The sequence below is a fragment of the Sparus aurata genome, chromosome 4, assembly GCF_900880675.1.
Source record: "Sparus aurata chromosome 4, fSpaAur1.1, whole genome shotgun sequence".
Taxonomy (NCBI): Eukaryota; Metazoa; Chordata; class Actinopteri; order Spariformes; family Sparidae; genus Sparus; species Sparus aurata.
The window spans coordinates 6,324,767-6,345,378 of NC_044190.1; the positions used below are offsets into that span (position 1 = coordinate 6,324,767).

The 20,612-nt window shown below is 41.8% G+C and overlaps 1 protein-coding gene across 18 annotated transcripts in view; it reads right to left on the reverse strand.

Moving 5' to 3' along the window:
• neo1a (neogenin 1a) overlaps positions 1-20,612 on the reverse strand; it is a 171,556-nt gene that overhangs the window by 70,370 nt on the left and 80,574 nt on the right. For all 18 annotated transcript variants that reach the window (XM_030414312.1, XM_030414310.1, XM_030414316.1 and 15 more), the window contains exons 3-4: positions 11,330-11,605; positions 9,706-9,856 (exon numbers count right to left, since the gene is read on the reverse strand). In XM_030414312.1, the coding sequence (XP_030270172.1) occupies positions 9,706-9,856; positions 11,330-11,605 (427 nt within the window). The remainder of the gene's footprint in view (positions 1-9,705; positions 9,857-11,329; positions 11,606-20,612) is intronic.

The window sequence follows — 20,612 nt, forward strand, 5'->3', positions numbered from 1 at the left end:
CAGCTAAAGTACTCTGTGAAACAAGGAATGTGTTTCTGTTTATAGACCAGGAGGGAGGGGGATGGAGTAAATTAGCTCGCTTCGAGCTGAATGGGCTCAAGACACCTTGCGCTGCAATTGTAAAAGGAGCTTGCTTCACTTGTGTTCATTTAAATTAAGACAAGGTGCCTGCTGTAAGGATATGGAGACACCTTGTGCATTAGCTGCAGGTCCTTGGTGTGAGATACTGGCAAGGGATGGCTCTAATTAAAAGTGCAATAACCGCATTCACCTACCAAGAGCTGGAAAATTAGCTCTGTGTATCCACTGTCACTTTGTATCTTGTAACAACGCTGTGGATGTGCACACACATACAGCACAGGCAGAGTAAAGATTACAGGGTGAGCGTGTCAGGCAGACTAGGTGCAGTGATGCTAACTGGCCTCGCTCTCTTTCAGGTTTTGTGTCCATGTTGTCACTAATTCCACTTCAACGGCATCAACTCTCCACATGTTTCTGTTGTTCTGTGGTGACAGATAATGTTGTTACAAGTGGTTCACCAGGGCTGCAAGATACGCAACAACAACAACAAATAAAATCATAATGCAAATATTTAGATAGACATTCTGATGATATGAGTCATGGATCTAGTGGAAGTGGAAAAACTGCATTTTTATAATCACTGAAAAAATATAAAAATGATAATGATGTAATTTTTGCTCTCCTAGAAGCATCATCTAAATGGCATGTTGTGGAATATTCTACTGTGTGTCATGTATCATGAATTAGTCTGTCTGTGACAGCCCCAATCCAGAAATAAACAGAAACAGAATCAACGTGATGCTGTGGTGACCAATCACACTAGACCAGCTGGTCAACAATATTGCCACTTATAATAATCTACATCATTCATAAAATTATATTATCAATAAAGGCTACCACTAGAATACTTGTAATGAAAGTTTTCAGGCTGCCATGACACCTTCAACATATACTGTCATATAGGCCAAAGAAAAGCGCATGCAGAAACATTCAGAGAGACGCCAAATTGCTCAGAGTTTCTATTATGTTGCTTAGTGCCTCAATTAACATCCTGCTGCCAGGAGACTGCACCAGCAGCAGAGGAGAAACACTCTGCTAACGTGTTGCAGATGGAGAAAGCCTCTCTGGAAGAGTTCTTGCTCCCAAACAGGGAGCCGCAAACCGGGTGAATCCAGACAGAGTTCACAAAACCGATTATGATACTTTCCCAGTTGTGTCCCCCAACACTGCTGCACAACCCTGTGCTAATTGATGCAATGCCTGATTTTGCCTGAGCAGCACAGGGCGCCCATCAGACCCATCGCTCTGACAGCTCTCCACGTCAATCACATCAAGGTTTCTGTGTGGGCTCAGACCTGTCTGTGTAAAATTAATAACGGAGTGAAATTAATTACCCCAAGGAGGCAAATAAAGCAACAATTCCTTATGTAACATCATCTATCAGCTGTTAAACGACCAACAACATCCTCCTGCTTCAGATCCTCTCCGGTGTGTACCTTGTCCAGCGAAGGTGTTGAGAATGTCCCGTCAACATGTAGAGGTCTCTGCAGCCTTGTCCCCTGTTCTGCCATTCAGCTTTGAAGGCAGCGACAGCCACAGAGACGGCTTTAGAGGGAAAGAACACATTTGGTATGTGTGAGTGGTGACTCAGCCTTCCGTAACAAAGACTAGTGGCAAGGTCAGTACACCTGGGCAGGGGGAGCGGCAGATCACTGAGGAGGTGTGGGTGTGTGAGTGTGTGTTGATGCAAGCAGTGCAGGACGCTGTCACAGAGCAATCGGTGCTGCTGTGACAGTAGTTGGGGACGGGTCATGCTATCTGCAGCACAGGGGGGAGGCAGGTGGAATCACAACTGTCACAACAAAGAAGGGATTCATTATTAATGGATAGGGTGGGAATCTCCAAACTTTTTTTTTCTATTATTTGATTATTTTTCACTCCCTACCTTCCTCCTCTCTGAGACTACTGAGCCCTCTGCCGACTTAACCATCTCTACTCCACCATGCAATATGAATCCAACTATTCTGCCGTTTGCGGTGCTGTGGTTAACAGTGAACACAATTTGAACTTCCCCTCTTCCAGCCAGAGCGAGATCAGAACAGTCCCATGAATTTTGAAACATATTCAAGGTGTGAATAAAACAGTGGGATCTCATTTGTGCAGACAGCAGATTGGAATGATTTCTCCTGCTTCACACAACACATTTTGTTCTTTACATGGTCAAGTCAAGACTTGACTTCGTGTGCCTTGTTCTTTTCAGATATAAGCTATTGTATAAAGGGAAACAATTGTAAGACACAGAGGAAAGCGGAACGAAGTCAGACTATCTCAGGAAATAAATTAATGAATAGACTAAGAGAGATTAATGTAAGAAACAACCCAGTGCCAACAGCGCAGGCTTGGGCTTCTCAAATGACTCAGCCATGAAAACGTTCTCGTTTTCCTCTCGCTCGTAATAGAAAGCCGCAGGGCCCTTGAGACAAAAACAACTGCTGCATACCTGTCTTTATTTGTTTTTTTCTACCCTACTAGGGTCCCCAAGAATAAACCAATTGTTTGATTAATGCATATAACAATGAAGCCTGCAGCCCATAACTGGCATAACATACTTTTAGATGGCTCTAGCGGGCCCTCCAGGACGCTTGAAGCCACGTAAACCCTGCGTGTGCCATACAGTGTTACGTCCACAAAACCACAGGACTTCATGATTATAAAGCCTTTAAATAGAACATATTCCCACAAAATGTCTGGTGAAGAGCCACAGTAAACAGTGCAGGTGAGCGGTTTAATGCTGAAGAAGTCAATGTGCAGGTCAATGCCACTACTGAATAAAGATTACTGTCGGTTTGGTTTCATCTGAAGATGTTGCACAGTTTTAGCTTTAAAGCAGAACACCTCTTACAATTCTGGGGTTTTAGAACAAACAAAACATGCAACAGACTGGATTCAACTATTCACTAAAAAACAATGTTTTCCCCCTATCCTCACTTCCTACTTGACATTATGACCAACATCACTACCAGAAAGCAAAGACAACCAGGAGCTGCTATGACAGGAGACAGTCATGTGTCTGTGATGTCCTGCAGACTGAGAGACATCCTAAAAGGAGATTTCTGATGCTCCACTGTCAGAGAGCCATGTTGCCTGTCTTGTTTTCTCCCAGCCCCACATGCCAGCAAAAGCTCTCAATTACGTTAACCCACACTGCTGCTGCCATTTATCATTTTACTGGAATTCTTTTGAGTCACACACAGAGCTCTAACCATATGGGTTAAATCTGTCTGAAAGAATGCAGTGTTCTGGATACCTACAGTACATGTCAGCCCCTCAGTGAGCAGAACAATTCAAGCTTCTATTCATACTCACATGGATCCTATAGATTCCATTGATTTGTTTTGATTCCATAATGATTTCTAATCTAAAATTTTTGAAGAACATTTTGGAACGATCGCTTTATTATGATTTCAAAAAAGTATTTTGTCCCAACAGTCATAAACTCAAACTTGAAATATATATTTAAAAAAATATATATCTATACTAATACTATGGTAGATTAATTTGCATACATAAACAAATGTATATAGTATAATAAAGTTTTATAACACTTAAACCTTGACACCCGCATATCGCTGCATCCCTACATGTACAACACAAACACTGATTACAACCTCTGGAAAGTCTGAAGACAAACGGAACATTTTAAAGGAACCATCTCTCAAGATCCGTTTCATGCTCTTTGGCGACACCTTTTTCTTTGATCGGCCATGGTAACCATTTACCCACAATGCTAATGGAGAAAAAAATACAGTATGCCGTTTCACAACAGTTGCACTATGATCAATAACAGTGCACTGCCTGAGATTTCTCCACAGACATCCAGCTCATAATACTGCAAATAGAAGCGCTATCATCACTGAGCGATAGTCACAGTCAGGCTCAGTTACCATCGTGATCGCCATCACTCGTTCAGCGAGAGATAGTGACTTAAGAAACATTTATTTAAATAATTATCACTTGAAGCTTTGTAAAGGAAGAATATGTGTAGAGTGGTTGTACTGTAATGCATTTGACTGGATTCTATACTCACATTCTGATGCTTAGACAAGAAACTACTCTTCTCCATTTATCATCCTTAATAATAATCTAGGCCGAAGCGGTCTGAGTAGGTTTTGTATTTATCAGCCAAATCTAAGCTTTCAGTGTCATGTGAAACACTACTAAGAACTGTATTATTTGGTGCTGCAGGATGCGTAAAAGCTCAGCACGGGGCGGACATTTGCCATTAACCTCACTAATAGTTACTCTGAAGAAAGGAGCAAGTGAAAATCACAGGCCATTAACATTGATAGGTTTTTATCTCTGACAGGCTGAAAGGTTCAGCTGCAATACCCATGTTTTTATTGCAGGGGCTATTCTCTGTGCTGTTTGAGACAACATGTAAAGAGCAGAATGGTGCAAAATGTCTCAAAATTGGTATGAAAACGGCTATGGTGTATTAAAAAATCAATGGCAGCAGCTGATGGTGTGGGTGTTAGCAACGTAACTGCACTTAGAAGGACACAGAGAACAAAGCAGGTTAAAGTTCTGAGTGTCACTTTGTGACTTCACTCAGAAACACAGACAATTACAGATGATTGCATCTGAAGGATTGTTAGCTCAGATGAAGATTTAAATTGCAGAGGCATTTGCTCAGCCATGCTGTCTTTTCAAGAGAAGCACAACCAATTCGTCGGTGTGTACATGCACCATTGCGAGGGCTATCACAATCTTCACACCAGTATAAAAATGCTATGACATTTCTGTTGTAAATTGGCAATTTCATATTGATACACAGTCTTACAATAATGCTCTGCTCTGGTTCCTAGGTTCTGTTTCCTTTGTGTCATGTTCTTCATTCTTTGTTTTCAGTTTTATTTTGATATACTCACCTCCCCCCTCTTTTTCAGAAGGTTCATTTCCTGACTTTATGTTCTTCCTGTCATTTTGATCGTCTGCCACGGCCCTGTTTGGTTTTACCTGCACGCTGTTGTCCTCCCGTCTCTGTGCTTTCTATGGTCAGTTCCAGCCTTTCTTAGTGTAGCCTGTCTAGTGATTTGGGATATTTTGCCCTGTCTTACCTAAACCTTGGCTGTTATTAGATTTTAATTCTTGCCAGCTCCCTGTTGGAGTGTGCGCCTTATCCAGTGTTGACCCTTGCCTGCCTCACCATCTTTTAAGCTTTTTGTACCATTTCTGTCAATAAACTCATCGAACTGCACCAGTACCACCTTCTACGTCTGCATTTCAGGTCCAATCCCTTGCTGCACATGTACGGTAAGCAACAGGGAGTGCTTATACTGTTAAACTAATATACTGTGGCATGGACAATTGTGTTAAAAAAACATTTTTAATAGACGTCATGTGGCTCTGGCTCCCACAGCAGCTCACTAAAATAAAAGACTTGCCATGGATAGAAGTGTGTCTCTGCATTTATGTGTGTGTGTGTGTGTGTGTGTGTGTGTGTGTGTGTGTGTGTGTGTGTGTGTGTGTGTTTGTGTGTGTTCCTCTCAGACATACGTGTTAGAGGGTTACACTACAGTCCAATTGCAAACAAATTTCCCACACCGTGCTTCACTCTTCATACGCAAGTAAATGCATATATACATAATCATATTTAAATGAGGGTGGGTAGACAGGGGGAGAGGAGACGGGGGCTTGGAGGCTTTGGAAAGGGGGGTTGATTTACATGCTCTGTCAATTCCCTGTAGCTGGCCGACATGCATAATTCATCCTTTTTATTGACTGCTGGGGAATTCTATTAGGCGATAGAGTGATACTTCCAAGAACAAAAGATGACTGTCCTTTTGAGTGTCATCAGGACCAGTGTGTGTGAGAAATCCAAAGACCTATCTCTTGGTCCATACAGATACCTGGGGATGCAGTCGATGACACACAGGGCATTTGCTAAGAATGCATGAATTCAACATGTTGACTGAGCAGCATCAAGTGTTACATGTGCTGTCATGGTGCTGCTGAGCTTAATCAGAATAAATAGTGAGGTTGGTGTCCTTGGCAAAAGAAATTCTCTGAGCCAGAATGAATCAGGACACTGGAGAATTCATAAACGGCATGTTTCAGTAGAGGATGATAAAGCGTAATTGATGCCGCAATATCAATCTTTCATTCAAGATAGTGTGTGGAGTGGAATAAATTCACATAAGAGTGTATAATAGCCTGAGCAGTGTGCCCCACTTCTCCACGTAAACCTATATCGACTAATAAAGAGCAGGTACCAGGTGACTGGAGGTACCTGGTCACACACAACATATATGAATTCAATCACTAAAAGTCTTTGGATTATTAATATATATACACATGTATATTTATCAAATGCGGTGATCAGATTACACAATATCAACAGGATCGGCGTGGTATAACCCGACAAACTTTTCAATCAAACAATTTCTTGTTCTATATAACGTACAGTGACATCTCAAGATGTCCCAACAAAAAGACGGGTTTGGTAGGAACCCTGATCCCTGATGAGCCTAACGAGGCCACAAGACGACACGTGTTGGTCTATCAATACATTTGTTCTATATACTACAGGTCTTGCTGGAGATTTAACCTCTCTTTTATTTTAATTCTTTTGAATAATGGATTAGTCCTGAAAATAATTGGCAAATTAATCGATACTAAAAATAATCATTAGCTGAAGGAAAATCGAAGTCATCCCTGCACCTCCTTCCCAATCACCTAAGTGTATGGACTGTATAAGACCGACCTGGGTCCTACATGACAACTTACACACTGCTGCCAAGTCTCACCAAGAGTTTACGACTGTGAAAAACAAATCTGACAGCGTGACCATCTAAAAGGACCAAAACATTGTGCAGTATGATCCCAGCATGCTCCACTGGTAAGAAACACATCCAGTAACCCAACAGAGAAAAATCTACCTCTCAACAACTGAGAGTTTGACGACCACCTGTTCTAAATTTTCACTTCCAGATCTTTGCTCTGTCCCCATCTGTCATCACCGACATCAAAGACTTTTATAGCAGCTGTAAAGTCTTACAATGGAAATATGGACAGGTGATACAAAAGAAACAGCAGCTTTTGTCTGCTGACAGGTTATGAATAACATACTAATGAGACTCTTCAAAGAAATCCAACTTAAGACAAAAATCCTTTATATGGCAGACTTATGAAGGATTCCACTGTTTTTAAAAGTAACCTAAAGTACTTCAGACAAATCAGTCAGAGTGTCTAGCAAAGAATAACGGAGGAGAATTAGACATCCAAGAATCAGCTTGTCTGAAACGTCTAGAAATAGTTTCATATGGCACTCTATTTGACTCACCTACATTTTTGTGGCTCAAGATAGAACTGTCTTTCTGCTACTGTGAACAAAGAGACAAACAAGACAAATGGCCACATTCAAGCTTAATGTGATAATCCCTGCTGTCGAGGAGTCACCCCGCGTTCAGTTGGTGGCTCTGACACTTCATAAACCTTCATCTCATGTCTGCAGTTTCGACATTGCCTCTTCCCGTCTGTGCCATGCACCAAAGACCAATTAGACATTCTTTGCAGATTCCCCTTTCTCCCTCCCTTACACTTCATGCCACACCAATTTTTAATTGACAGCAGCTCTACTATCTCTCATGTAATGCCTGAGAGGGACAGGAGACTCTCAAGGAGAAAAAAGAAAGTTCCACTATTATTCTTTTTAATTGTCAATGTTGTATTAAAATCTAAAGAATGGTCTCCGTAATGTATTCACCACACAATCTGTTTCTGCTCTGAAGGCAGGAGCGTGGGGGTCCACTTCAATTTCGCAAAGACTTCCCTGGTTGTTCAGAGTGCGCTTGCTAATTACCAACGTTGACACCCTGGAGGGGCGGGTGTGCACGCTGGATGGTGTTTAGTAATTAATACAAGGTAGATTAATAAGTACCTTTTAGCCAGCTCCCACTGGAGGTCAGAGGTACTCGTGGACAATTCCGTAGGTGTTTGAGACATTTAGCTTGAGATGTGGAGCTCGGAGCTAAAGGTTGGAGAGTCTAATGATATTCTCGCTCACACCACACTGGAGTCTTGTGGTTGCCGTGTGATGACCTTACATCTAATTTCGCTGAAGGTAGAAATCCCTCTCTGCCTCTTGGGGTTGGATTTAGATGAATGAGCGCTATTTCAGCTATTTTCTGTCGACCCCACAAGTCACAAAGTTATAACTCTGCAGGGCTGGTACACAGGGGTTAGATAAACAATGTGCTTTCTTAATTGGTGAGAATCAAACTTCACATGTCCAATGCAATTCTCTCCAAGGGATTTGAGCTGCTCTGGCTGAGCTAATGAGAGCCAGAGGAGTGAGAGCACAGGAGCTGTGACACTCTCTCATGGCTCTTAATTTGCGAACTTCCCCTCAGCTGGCAACCCTGCAGCCTCGTCTCCCAGCTGAAGTGGCTCCATTGGCACGTCCAGGTCCCCCTCCTGGGGCTCTCTGGGTAGCAGTGGCAGAATAGCATTAACACCTTGGGGAGCAGGCGCCAGGACTAACAGGTTAGCTTTTGGAGGCCAGAGGCATCTGGTACAAAGGAGTAGTGCATTATGGTCTGACTTGCTTTTCAAAAACTAGGAACATATCAGAGCTGGGGAACACTGAGCACAGGAATGTAATGATTTAGGGTAACTACAGGTGACTTTAGCCCATTTCAAATAGAGATCCTGCAGTTTTGGTGTAAAGACGCCATGTCATTACGCCAGTTTTGCCTTTAACTACTGAAACAAACAATGTTGGTATAGTGTTGGCTCACTGTGTCATTTTAGATCTTGCCAGTGATCCAGAAGCAAAAGGGGCATGGCATGTAACATGAGTGTGTCCCATCCTGCCACCTCAATTTACACAGACATTAATTCAGTTCTGTTACTGCTTCCATCAGCGTTTCTATCAGTGTGTCACTAGCACAGTGGGCCACCGGGTTGAGGTAAACCCCCTGCCAGGCCTGAGCATCAGGAATTTTGGGCTAAAAAATAACCAAGCAGCACCCAGAACATCTACGACGCACACATAAAAGTTATCTTGTAACTGACCTTGAAAAGGCAAACAGTGGCAAGAATGTTTTAAATTTTCAGTGACTCAGTAATCGTTAGGTGATGAGCGTAAAGTGTTTGTGAACATTTTTTATGCCGTCTCTCAGATACTTAGTGCAGCAGTGTACTCAAGTGTAGTGACCAGCTGACCAACATACACTGCAGAACAACTGTAACCAACTGTGAGGCAAAGAAAAATAGATTGGTGTGTAGTGTGTTTCTGCACCCAGTGTCTGGGACAGCAGTGACATTCCCTTGGAGTTAACAAAGCAGCAAAGGTTGCTCTCCACTGGAGACAGGATGTTAATAACACAGCGAGCGCTCCCTGTCACAACAGCTAGTTTCTACACAAGTAAGAGCAGAAACATTCTCCAGGAAAACATACAGCATTTTAAGGCTTCTTAAAGGAGAACTTTGGCTGATTTTAACCCATATGGTTCGCTTTAGCTGCTGTCCTGATATCTGGTCAATATTGTGCAAAAAATTCACGTTATTTTTCCCACAGACAGCACTCGGTAACCTCGATCAACAGGGATATGAGTTAAAAACGGCCGAAGTTCTCCTTTAAATTCCTGGGTTGATCAAAATGGCCTGAACTCATGTTCATACCTCTCTTCTAGCAGCTTGTCTCCGAACATCCAGCGGACGCGCGGTGCAGGGTAACCAGTGACCATGCAGGGCAGCAGCATGCTGGCGCCTACCACCTTGGTCACCGCCGCAGGCTGCACCAGGAACTCCGGCTTCCTCTCTTCTCCAGTTTCTAAGATAGGAGAGAAAGGTCAGGGTTAAGGCTGAGGTTAAGGCTGGGGTGAGTCAGTGAAGCAGAGCAGTGACCTTCTAAGTAACAGGAGTCATCTATCTTAAAAACCTCAAAAGAACTCCTGTCTGATGGGCAGTTGTTCCTGACACCCAAATCAAATGAATAATGTCCATGTTGATGTCTGAGATGGCTGAAGTCTCAGCTCTTCAGGAGTTCAGAGTGATCCCATATAACTCCAGCTGTAACTAACTGCCCGAGCAGCATCCTGCACTGAACCGAGGGTCATCTGTAACCCCAGCACATACTCAGGACTTCAGCAGAGTAACTGCAAAGCTCCATCTTTTAAATCATTCTATGAGTTGAGCTTGGTTATTATAATCGTTAAAATAAGTTCAAACAAGGACTTAAATTGAATGTATGAAATCATTTTCATCGAGCGCCTTTATTCAACGCTCTCTGGGAGGTTACTTTATTCTCACGCTGATTTGTTGTGACTTCAGTGAAACCGAATAAGGACAAATGTTTTTCTGTCGCTTCAACATCTGGTTACATCTTAACAAAATTTCTTTCAATTTCCTTTCACAGCTTTATGATTTATGCTTCTGTATGCATCTAGCATTTTTGCCACTCCAACACACCCTTGGAGGAGACATACAGAGATAAAGACCCCCACTGGGGTCTTGTTGGAGTCTGATTTATGACCTCTAATATCTTCTCAGTGCTGCCAGGAGCCTGGTGCTTAACAACTCAGTAAATAAAACTTCTGGAGGGGTGAGGCGAGACACTGCCACAAAGGAATTCAGCCCCCTTTTGAGCTACAACTGAGTTACTGTTAGCATCAATGATAACCCCAGTGGGAGTTCCACCACTCGTTCTGGCATTCACCCACCTCTCACAACACTACAGATTTCTTCGAGCTGAAGGTAATGAGCAACCCAGAGCGGACACCATGTACCGCTGTAATCAACTGATGCACTGAGCTAGATTTTAATTTTAATTTACTGCATAAGAGCCTCAACAATAGAAACATAATTACACTGAACTCAAGGATGGGAACATTTTATATAACAGGTGCAATTAAGGACAGGCTGGAACAATGTCAGTATTGGACAACAATGGAAGTGTGGTGCCCAACAAAGCTGAAATAATTCCTGTAAGTATAGTGACAGAAATTATATTTGTGTAACTATGTCAGGCTGCAACATTCTCCAATCACAGCTTCTTAAATGTGAATATTATCTGGTTTCTTTACCGCTGTATCTCTGGGTTGTGGACAAAACAAGACATCTGAGGATGTCATTTTAAGCTATAAGAAACACTGGCTGATATTTTTCACCTTTTTCTGACATTTTTATACAACAAACAACAAATCAATTAATTGAGAAAATGGTTAATCTTCAATTAAAATAATCAGTTTACAATCAGATCGATATTTTACCCGCTGTCTGACAAAACTTAATTTCCTTAAATCACCTGGCACTATCTGCAGCTGGGCCTCATCGCTGGACTTTGACGACCCCACGTTTTCCACCAAACAGCGGTAAAGGCCAGCATCAGCCTCTGAGGCGTTGCTGATTGTCAGGGCTCCACTGGGCAGCTGGACCAGCCTGGTGCTCAGCTCCAGCGGCTGACGGTCTTTCTCCCAACGGGTGAACGGCACCAGATCTGAGTTGACTTCACATGCCATCACCTGGTTGTCCCCTTGATGAGCAGTGGCTGCTGATGGCTGGCTGGCGAACCTGGGCATCCCTGAAAGACAAGACAAGACAAGCATGTAAAACCAACGCTCAATCCTAACATCAACAGAACAACATATAATTCTGAAGTAACCCCTCTATGGTTGATGCTCTCTGGAGCCTGTTTGGATTGTCACCTCTGGCATACAGCAGAAACACGACAGAGGACCTGCTGCCTCTGTAGATACAAAAGTCTCATTCTGAGGTCACCAGAACATAATGAGTCTTTTACACTAATGAAAACATAGTTATGTCTATTATATTTAATTTCTGCTCCTCAATCCCACATACTGGACTTTTAACTTTGGTTGTTGTTAGTCATGTATATTTAATGTTAAATATTCAATATTCAAAATTGAGTTTTCATGGGCTTTTAATTAAGACATTATAAGTATCTGCTTTTTAAAAATCCACCTCTTTCAGACTAATTGCAGTGAGTGCATCTTAACAGATTTTACGTTGAGAGAAAAAAGCTAAGATTGATAATCAAATAAACTTATTAAACTTTTAACCGCATTCATTTGGAAGAAAGTCACACTTTTACTGAGTCAGTTTGGGAAAACCAACAGATTGATCCTGGACCTTTAACACAGCAGCTTGGGAAGTTATAAAAACTTATTTCAAACTATGACAAGATCTAAACATAACAGCATATTGGACACGACATCTTGCAAACCATATTCAGAATAGATTCTCAGGAGTGGAAAGGGCCAAACAAATGTAACCCCACCCACCCCCAACCTCCTGCGCACAAATCCTCATTTACACACACAACCACCCACACACAGTTGTGTAGCACAATCACTTATCCTCGATGGTGGATGTTAATTTGCCATGCAGAGCAGGAGACACACAGCACTAATTAAAAAAGGCTGGATCCACAGGCTGTTTGCGCTGCTGTAGCCAGACTTTCATCTCCATGCAAAATAATTATTTCCTGCGTTTGAAGCCATTGATCTGAAACCAACACTCGCGGGCTGCGTTCGAAACAATCGCACACAATGGCTTCAATTAAAAAAGAACTTACAATGTGTAAACTGCAAATAGTATTCTTGGGTTTATTAGTGACGAAGGAAGGTTCGTTTTTAAAAAGTAGGAAGGCCACTCCATCCACGATGAAGAACATCATGCTGTGTTATTACCATGGAGGGCCTCTTGTGCTTCTGGGCTGACTGTGTTTGCCTCCTTGGTAACGTGCGTGTGTGTGTCTGTGTGTGTGATAAAAAGATGTGCGACTAAGGATGAAAAGGCTTTCCTCAGTTTATCTATTTATGAATGCATCTTTGCCTGGTGTTGCTCTGCTCTTGCGCAGGAAGTGATGCTGAAGACTCGCTGAGTGATGATTTGGTGTCTGTGCCCTCTCTCACCTACTGACAGCTCTTCAAATCCCCTGCCAACAGCAGCTCCACAGTAAATCACACTGTGAGATAAGGCCGCAACAACTAGGGACTTTCCCCTGGCCCAGGCCAACGCACACCGCTCCTCTGAGCATATCTCAGCACAATAGTTCAGCTAATATGCGCTTAGCTGATTCCAGTGCTGATATCGAAGCTGCCAATCATTTCCTGAATAATCATGCCAGGGTAGGAATAAAAAGGCTCATCTGAATGATTTAGATTAGACTCACTGAAGCTCTACACTGAATCAAATACTTCTTTTATAATTAGCAGCTGTAGTGATGGGTGAGTAATCCGCCTAAGAAACGTTGGGGAGGATTCTTGGATATACATCAGGCGTTCAGTGAAGATAAAATAAATGTATTGACTAAAAGAAGTCAATCAGTGTTTCCCTGAGCCTGTGGAAGAGTTAGGTGTACATATTTGTTCTGGGAGCCTTCTCCCAAGAAGAAGATGTGCAGGTTTTAATAAAAAGAAATATGCAATTTTACATCATATTGGACCACTTACACTATCTCTCTATGAACATGTGGAATGGCTAGAGCAGATAATAATCAAACAGCACCCAAAAACATGGACGTTATATTGTTAGGTTTGATGCTATCCAGATTGGCTTTTCATTCATTCAGCTGAGGTGTTGAGTGCTGAGTGCTGCTGCGCCTGAGCTTTATAAAGATAAGATAAACCCGGGGTTGTGTTGCTCTGTGTGGGAAGTCACAATGCTAGTTACTTTATGTTGTTTTTTACTTCCATAATGAATCCACTAAATCTAGATTTCATGTTTTTTTACACCATCAACTGGAAACGCTTACAGATGGTCTTTTATCTTTCCAGTTATGCTGATCAATATCATGATCTGATCTCTCCTTCTTTTGGCTGCTCCACCGTAACGAGTCGTCACAGAAAATAATCTGCCTCCTTCCTGCTGGCAAACCAGGCCCGGGCCAACCTTGCATGGAAATCTGATTTGCATATTTGATTTGGCATCAGCTTTTTATGATTCCTGACGCAACCCTCCACATTTATCCAGGCTTGGAAGCAGCAATTAAGAAAGCACTGGCTCGTGTATCCCCAGTGTCTGGAGAGCAACCAGGGTTCAGCGTCTCGCCAATTGAGGACAGCTCTCTATTTGCACTATGTAGTTTGACGTATATCTGCTTTTTGAAGCGCATGTCCTTGTTGCTGCAGGTGCTAGTTCTACAGAACACGTCTACAGTTATCTCAGCGCTTTTTCATCCATGACTTTGCCAAAATAACTCACTTTTCGCAGTTTGCTGTAGTTTACTGTTTGTTTGGTATACAGTGTTTTTAGCTTTTTTGATCATTTAGATAATCACAGATAATCACATTTCTTAACCAGTGAGGTTAGCCTGACCCTTCTCTCGGAGTTGTGATTTAGAAATTACATATCTAGTGTTTGACAAAATGTACATTATCTAAATGTGGGTATTGTACTGTCAGTAACATGCCAAAGCTTCACTAAATGAAGTGTTTGTACAGTGAATTGGTTATTGTTTCTTTTTGTGTGCATCAGGTCCTCAGCATCCTTTTTACTCATCTACCTATTTTTTGTGCTAAAGACTGATATATTAACTTTTAATTCTCAAAGTTGACATTATATGTTCCAATGTTGCTCAACATACACACAAACTGATATGTTTGCTCTGCACTCAAGATACAGATTCAAATACTTAATATTCATGTGTTCACAAACACTTGGAGTCACTCCAAGCAAAGATCAAACAATGTTCCCCCTGACTCGTTACCAGACTGATAAAGACAGAGACACTTGGACTGGACATGGACTGGAAATGCTAAATTTTAAAAGTTCTCTCTGCACAGGAACAGAATTCTTTGGCCCGTGGAGCAATGAGATTTCATAAGATGAGGTTGAAGACGATGCCCTGAGTTAATGTGGCCAGGACTAATAGCCAGAGATAAACCCACAACGTTGTCTAGCAGCTTGAGACTTGACATTTGGGCCAAAGAGGACACAGGAGAGAACCCCTGAAAGTGATCCACAGACCTGGACCGGAATTATATTTCCACAAAGACTGAACCTTTGCAGAGAGGAGAGAAAAAACCCATCACAACTCATATGGTTGTGAGCACTTTGGACTCAGTCTGCAGTGACTGCTTCCAGCTCTCAATCGACTAATCCTTCGTTCCTCCAGCCTCATCACATCTCTCCAGGATGAGTTCATCACTTTTCTGTGTCTTTAGGGTGTGTGTGTGTGTCTGTGTGTGTGTGTCTGGATCCTAACTTGCATCGGCATGAATTAAGATGTAGCGTTGCCTTTATAGTAACAGCCAGTGTTAATGAAGTGGATGCTCTGTGTTATGATGTCTCGAATATGTGTGTGAGTGTCCATGCAAGTGTGTGATGTCTAAGAGCTGAAGTGCACACAAGCACATTAAGTGAGCGTCCAGGCAGAGCTTTGTAGCTGGGAAGTGGTGAGTGTCGATGCTAACACTATCGATTCCAATTAATCACAATTCTTCATTTAAATCGACTGGAGGGGAGCTTCATTTTCCACACCCCTGCTCAGCACCATCTATTGAAGTGCTGTAGTGCCAATCGCAACACTTATTACCCGCGTGTGATAAGACCAAATGATTCCAAGAAAGCAATAATGTCTCAGTGGTCAAACACCAGCATGGATAGATTTTTATCCTAATAGAAAGCGGTTTCTTTGTTCAGTTCAGTCGACATAAATGACTCGGCTGCTATCATTGTGCCTCCGAACAACATTTTCATAGCCTATAAAGGGGGTCACAAAGTGACGGAAACAAATGCCTCCTCTGTAAAGATTGGTTGGTTGAATTCACCAAACCTTACATCATCTGCTTAACTTTGCAGCAGAGCTTATAATCATATGAATGCTAATGAATGAATGTGTCCATCAACGGATGGAGATTAGCAGAAAAGAATTGTGCTGCAGAGAGCTACGAACAGGCGTGACAACGGTCTCCCGTACCTCGGAGCAAACCCAGAGTACACTCGCATGCACATACACAGACACACACTTGAATCACACAGTTGGATTCCTACTATTCTTAATCAGAACCAGGTATAGAATAACAATGAGCAGCTTAATGAAATATGCAGGCGGCTTTAAGGATCTCCCTCTAGATTCAGCTGAATTAGCAACTGGCTGCAGAAAGGCTGCCGTTCATTTCCCATCAGAAATGCAACATTGCTCTATGTCACATGTTTTAAAGCAGACTCAGTGTAAGTAATTAAGATGAAAAATTAAACTTGCCTATGTCTTTGAGCTCACTGTATATGAGGCCTGACAGTGTTTAGAGTGGACAGGTGAAATGACCCTATTTCACTATTAAATGTAAATAATACTTGTGTGTTTGAAATAAACCTTTATTCAAGAATGGTCTGACATATCAATGCAATCTGTGTAAATATTTAATGTAACATTTCCTTCAACCAACTCTAAGTAAATAATGATTATGACATTACATCGTCAAAGTTGTGTCAGTTTTTCCCTGTGCTATCCAACATCGAATATCAATATTTTTCAAGGTAATCAAATTAAATAATTCCAGTATCATGATAACACGCTCCCACAGGCATGATTAAGAAAATCCATGTGTAACCCAACAGTCTGCGTCAGTTCACATTTATCTCTAAAACAACATCTGTATTCACAAAGGGGAGGGATAAAACACAGAATATTGGAGCCCTGGTGCTAGGCAACAGTCTATATGGTAATTCTTCAAAGGCACAAATCAAAACACAAAAGACTACAATATCCAAATGCTTAACAAGATAACTACTCAGAAGCTGTCCTGCACAACAGCAGTCATTTTAACTTTCAATTTGGAAGGCAACACCAGAGCACTGTTAGCAATCTGTGGCTTATGCCCCCTGCTGGCATAGCAAAACATGAAGGGGGAGCATGATAGGAGATGAAGACGGAGTGTATTATATGAAACACAGTCAAAGTTACTGAAAGCATTACGGCTGCAGCTAACACTTGTCGATGAGTCTGTTGTATCTTTTCTTGATTAATTGATGAGTTGTTTGGTCCATAAAATAACAGAACTGGTGAAAAATGTCGCTCAGTGTTGCTGAAGCCAAAGACGACGTCTTCAGAAACCCAAAGATATTCTGTTTATTGTAATAAACTCTAACTCTGAAATATAACTGGACTGAAACCAGAAAATATTCACATTTAAAATCAGAGAATTTCAACCTTTTTTTCTTAAAAAAATGACTAAAAATATCAAATCTATCATCAGAATAATGTTGATTAATTGTAAGAGTGATAATGTAAAGATGAACTTTTGGTGATTATTGATCAGAAGTCAACCATCCTGTGGAACATGTGACATCATGTCATAATCCTTCCAGCACAAATATAATGGAGCTTGATAGCAGAAGATCAAGAGATCAGCTGTAAATGCTTGTGTTTGGATCGAGTCGTGTCCAAGAGCAGCAATATTTTGTAATTGTGAACAATCAGATGAGAAGAAATACATGACAAAAGAGACAGAGACCCAATTTCTACACCCAAACCAGAACCAATGGACCAGAATGTAACACAAGCTCAACCGGGACTCTCATTGTTATCACGCCATTATTTCCACTACTTCTCTCTCTTTCTCCCTCTCTGAATGCAACAAGTTCACGCCCGTCCTTTGGGGGTTGGTGAATATCATTCTGGGAAATGCAGGAAATCAATACCTGAAATTGAAGTACACAAGTCAGGTTGAAGAAAAGTGGGTACACTAAAAAAAGCAAATGAAAGACCTTCATGTCAGAATAATTTGTAGCATGCACTGACTGTTACAAATTGATATTTACTGGTGTATGACCATCAAAAGGAGGAGAGTTGCCTTTGACGCACAATAATGACACCTTCAAGAGCTCCACCTTTCTCTGCAGCATTGTCCTCCCTCATCAATACATCTATTACATGCACAGGAATGCAGAACGACAATATTATGGCCAACGCATCATAGACAGATTTCACAAATCCAGACACAGGCAGATTGAGGCTTCTGAACCGAAAAAGACCAACTCCAGGCAGCGTGGTGAGGAGTAAATTACACCTTGTGTGGAGAGAGTGTGAAGACTTCCGATCAATGGCAATGAAAATGTGAGACTCAGGCTGAATGGGGGAGTGGCAAGGTAATCAGGTAGTCAAAAAAAAAGACAATAATATCTATTAGATGTAGAAGTGCGTGCTCAGGCAAGGTCTAAATGTATTTCCCCACTGTAGAATCCCCCTGAACAATATGTTCTTTGCTTTATTCAGTTCAGTGACTCCTTTATGTTCACACTGCCTTCAAGGCCAGCTGTAGCGTAAGTGATAATTAATTCCCTAATTGAAGGTTTCAGGGCTTTGGGGGGGATATTTCTAAGGGCTTCCTCCATTAATCATGCCATTCAACCTACACACTTTAATTCTTACAGTGGAGTATTCAGGCCTTTTTGCCACCTTGTACTCTGAGGAGATTTCAAATGCAGAATTTAAACAGAACTCCACCCAATCAAACACAAAGGGAAACTCTTGAAAGTAAAGAAGATATCACTGTCACTTTGTGAATAGTCTCATCCTGTTTTTGTTCAGACACATGCTTTTATTCTGGGTGTCTACTAGATGCTTTAATGTAAAAAAAAAAAGAAAAAAAGGAAAGCACATTATTGTCCTTATACTGTCGTCTGTGGCCTCAACACCTCTATCACTCTCTATCTGAACATTCAGTTTTAGCTCCTGTCTCTCTAAGGCCCCCTCCCAAAAAGCCCAGTCTGCTCTGATTGATCAGCTCAAACAGGCCTGACGAGCTACTGTTCACCGTATTTCTGCCTCAGCTCTGCTGCCGTTCTGTAACCACGGTTGTGAGCACAGACTTACATTGAGACCTCCCTGACAATGTCAATGTAGACTGGATATCAAAACATTACAGCAGCCAGATGAGTCGTGGGGCCTTTAGTTTTGGAGTTTTTGGTAGTGCCAGTGATCATTACCAATTGATATATCAGTGTCAGTTTGAAAAAATGCCTGATAACTTGTTCTGTAGTTGCGAGGAAGTCAGGATATCTTCTTCAGAATCGTCTAATGCCAGATAGAAGCTTTAAAAAGAGCACAAGACCTTTCACTGAGCTGAGTGTGAGGGATCAAGTTTCAGGGTCTACATTTTACTGAGAAATTGGATTAAAAAGCCATTGGGCCGATTACTTCTGGGGTCCTGAGAAAGTACCGTCGGCCAAAATGTTCACAGTGTTTAGTGTGAGAAAATAAATCTGCCATTGGTAAAGCATTGGTTATGTGTGGTTATTAATACATAAATGCACTCTGTGTGTGTAGGTTGATGTGTGCAACAACACTGAAGCTGACAAGCAGTGGAAAAAAGTTTCATGTCTGCTCTAAGAGACAAATTCTTCCATTTCTCTTTCACTCTGTATTGAGACTTTAATTGGACTGTACTGCCAAACCCACTGAATCACATCCCCTCCAAACAACACAGAGACAACACTGCCCACCTCCCGCTATCACTCTTAATAGAGAGGCACGTCAGGGTTTATGGTACACAGCAAAAAAAGGTTATTCCCTCCCTCTAATGCAGCCGAGATCATTGTGAAGTTTAGCTTGGACGGTTGGTGCTTCAGTGACGTTCTTAAGTGGCTGTGCATGTTACATGAAAACCACAGCATGAATTCTTTATATCCTTCACCAACAGGGAGTTTGCTTTTGCTTCTTTTTGGTTTAATATGAATTTTTTGGGATGTGGTCAGAAATGCGGCTGATTTTACAAAGAAAACCTCAACGTTTAATTGGAAAGTTTGTATGGGCTGGTAGAGGAAGATATAACAGACGTATAGCCACCAATTAATGAGGAAATAGTGGGTGTTCATCTAAAAATACATAAACGAAAGGAAGAGAGGAAAACAGTGTGCTCTTTTATGGTAAATAAATCCAAGAGAAGTGAGGGAACAGGAACTTTGATGGCCCTGTCATTCTTTGAAAACATGTTTGCTGATGTCGTTCACGCCCTCCACCGTAAAAATGTAACAGCAACCTTCATCCTGTCGGGGGGTGACGGGTGGGAGGTCTCCCAAGATTGACAAGAATGAAAACAGGATTAATTAATGACTGTGTGTTGGAATCTAATAAAGAAGTCACAGAGGCACTTAATCATGCATGAAGCCTGACAAGCCTGACACATAGTGCAAATGATGAAATGCACCGTCTGGCTGTGTCATCACAACATATTTGTCTTCCTCACCAACAGGGAGAGGTGACTACCATTACAGAATTGATGTCGGGACCATAAGAACTGTCTAAATCTTCACTCCTCAAATTTGTTGAGTTTTCATCTGATCCAAACAGCTGCCTGTCAAGATACACAGAGAACAATGACACCAGTTTACGACTGAGCTAAACATAGAGCGGCTCACTCCATAAACCTTTGGCAGACTGAAAAATGTTGTGAACAATCAGCTAATCAGTGGAAAGACTGTGGCTTGAAGATGAATCAGTACTCGGAGCTCTATGATATGTGTGCAGAACAATGGCAGCCATGACAGCATACACAATCCCCAATCTGTTGTGTAAACACATCAGAAGGACCGGCCCAAGATGAACGGGTGTCAGTCCACAG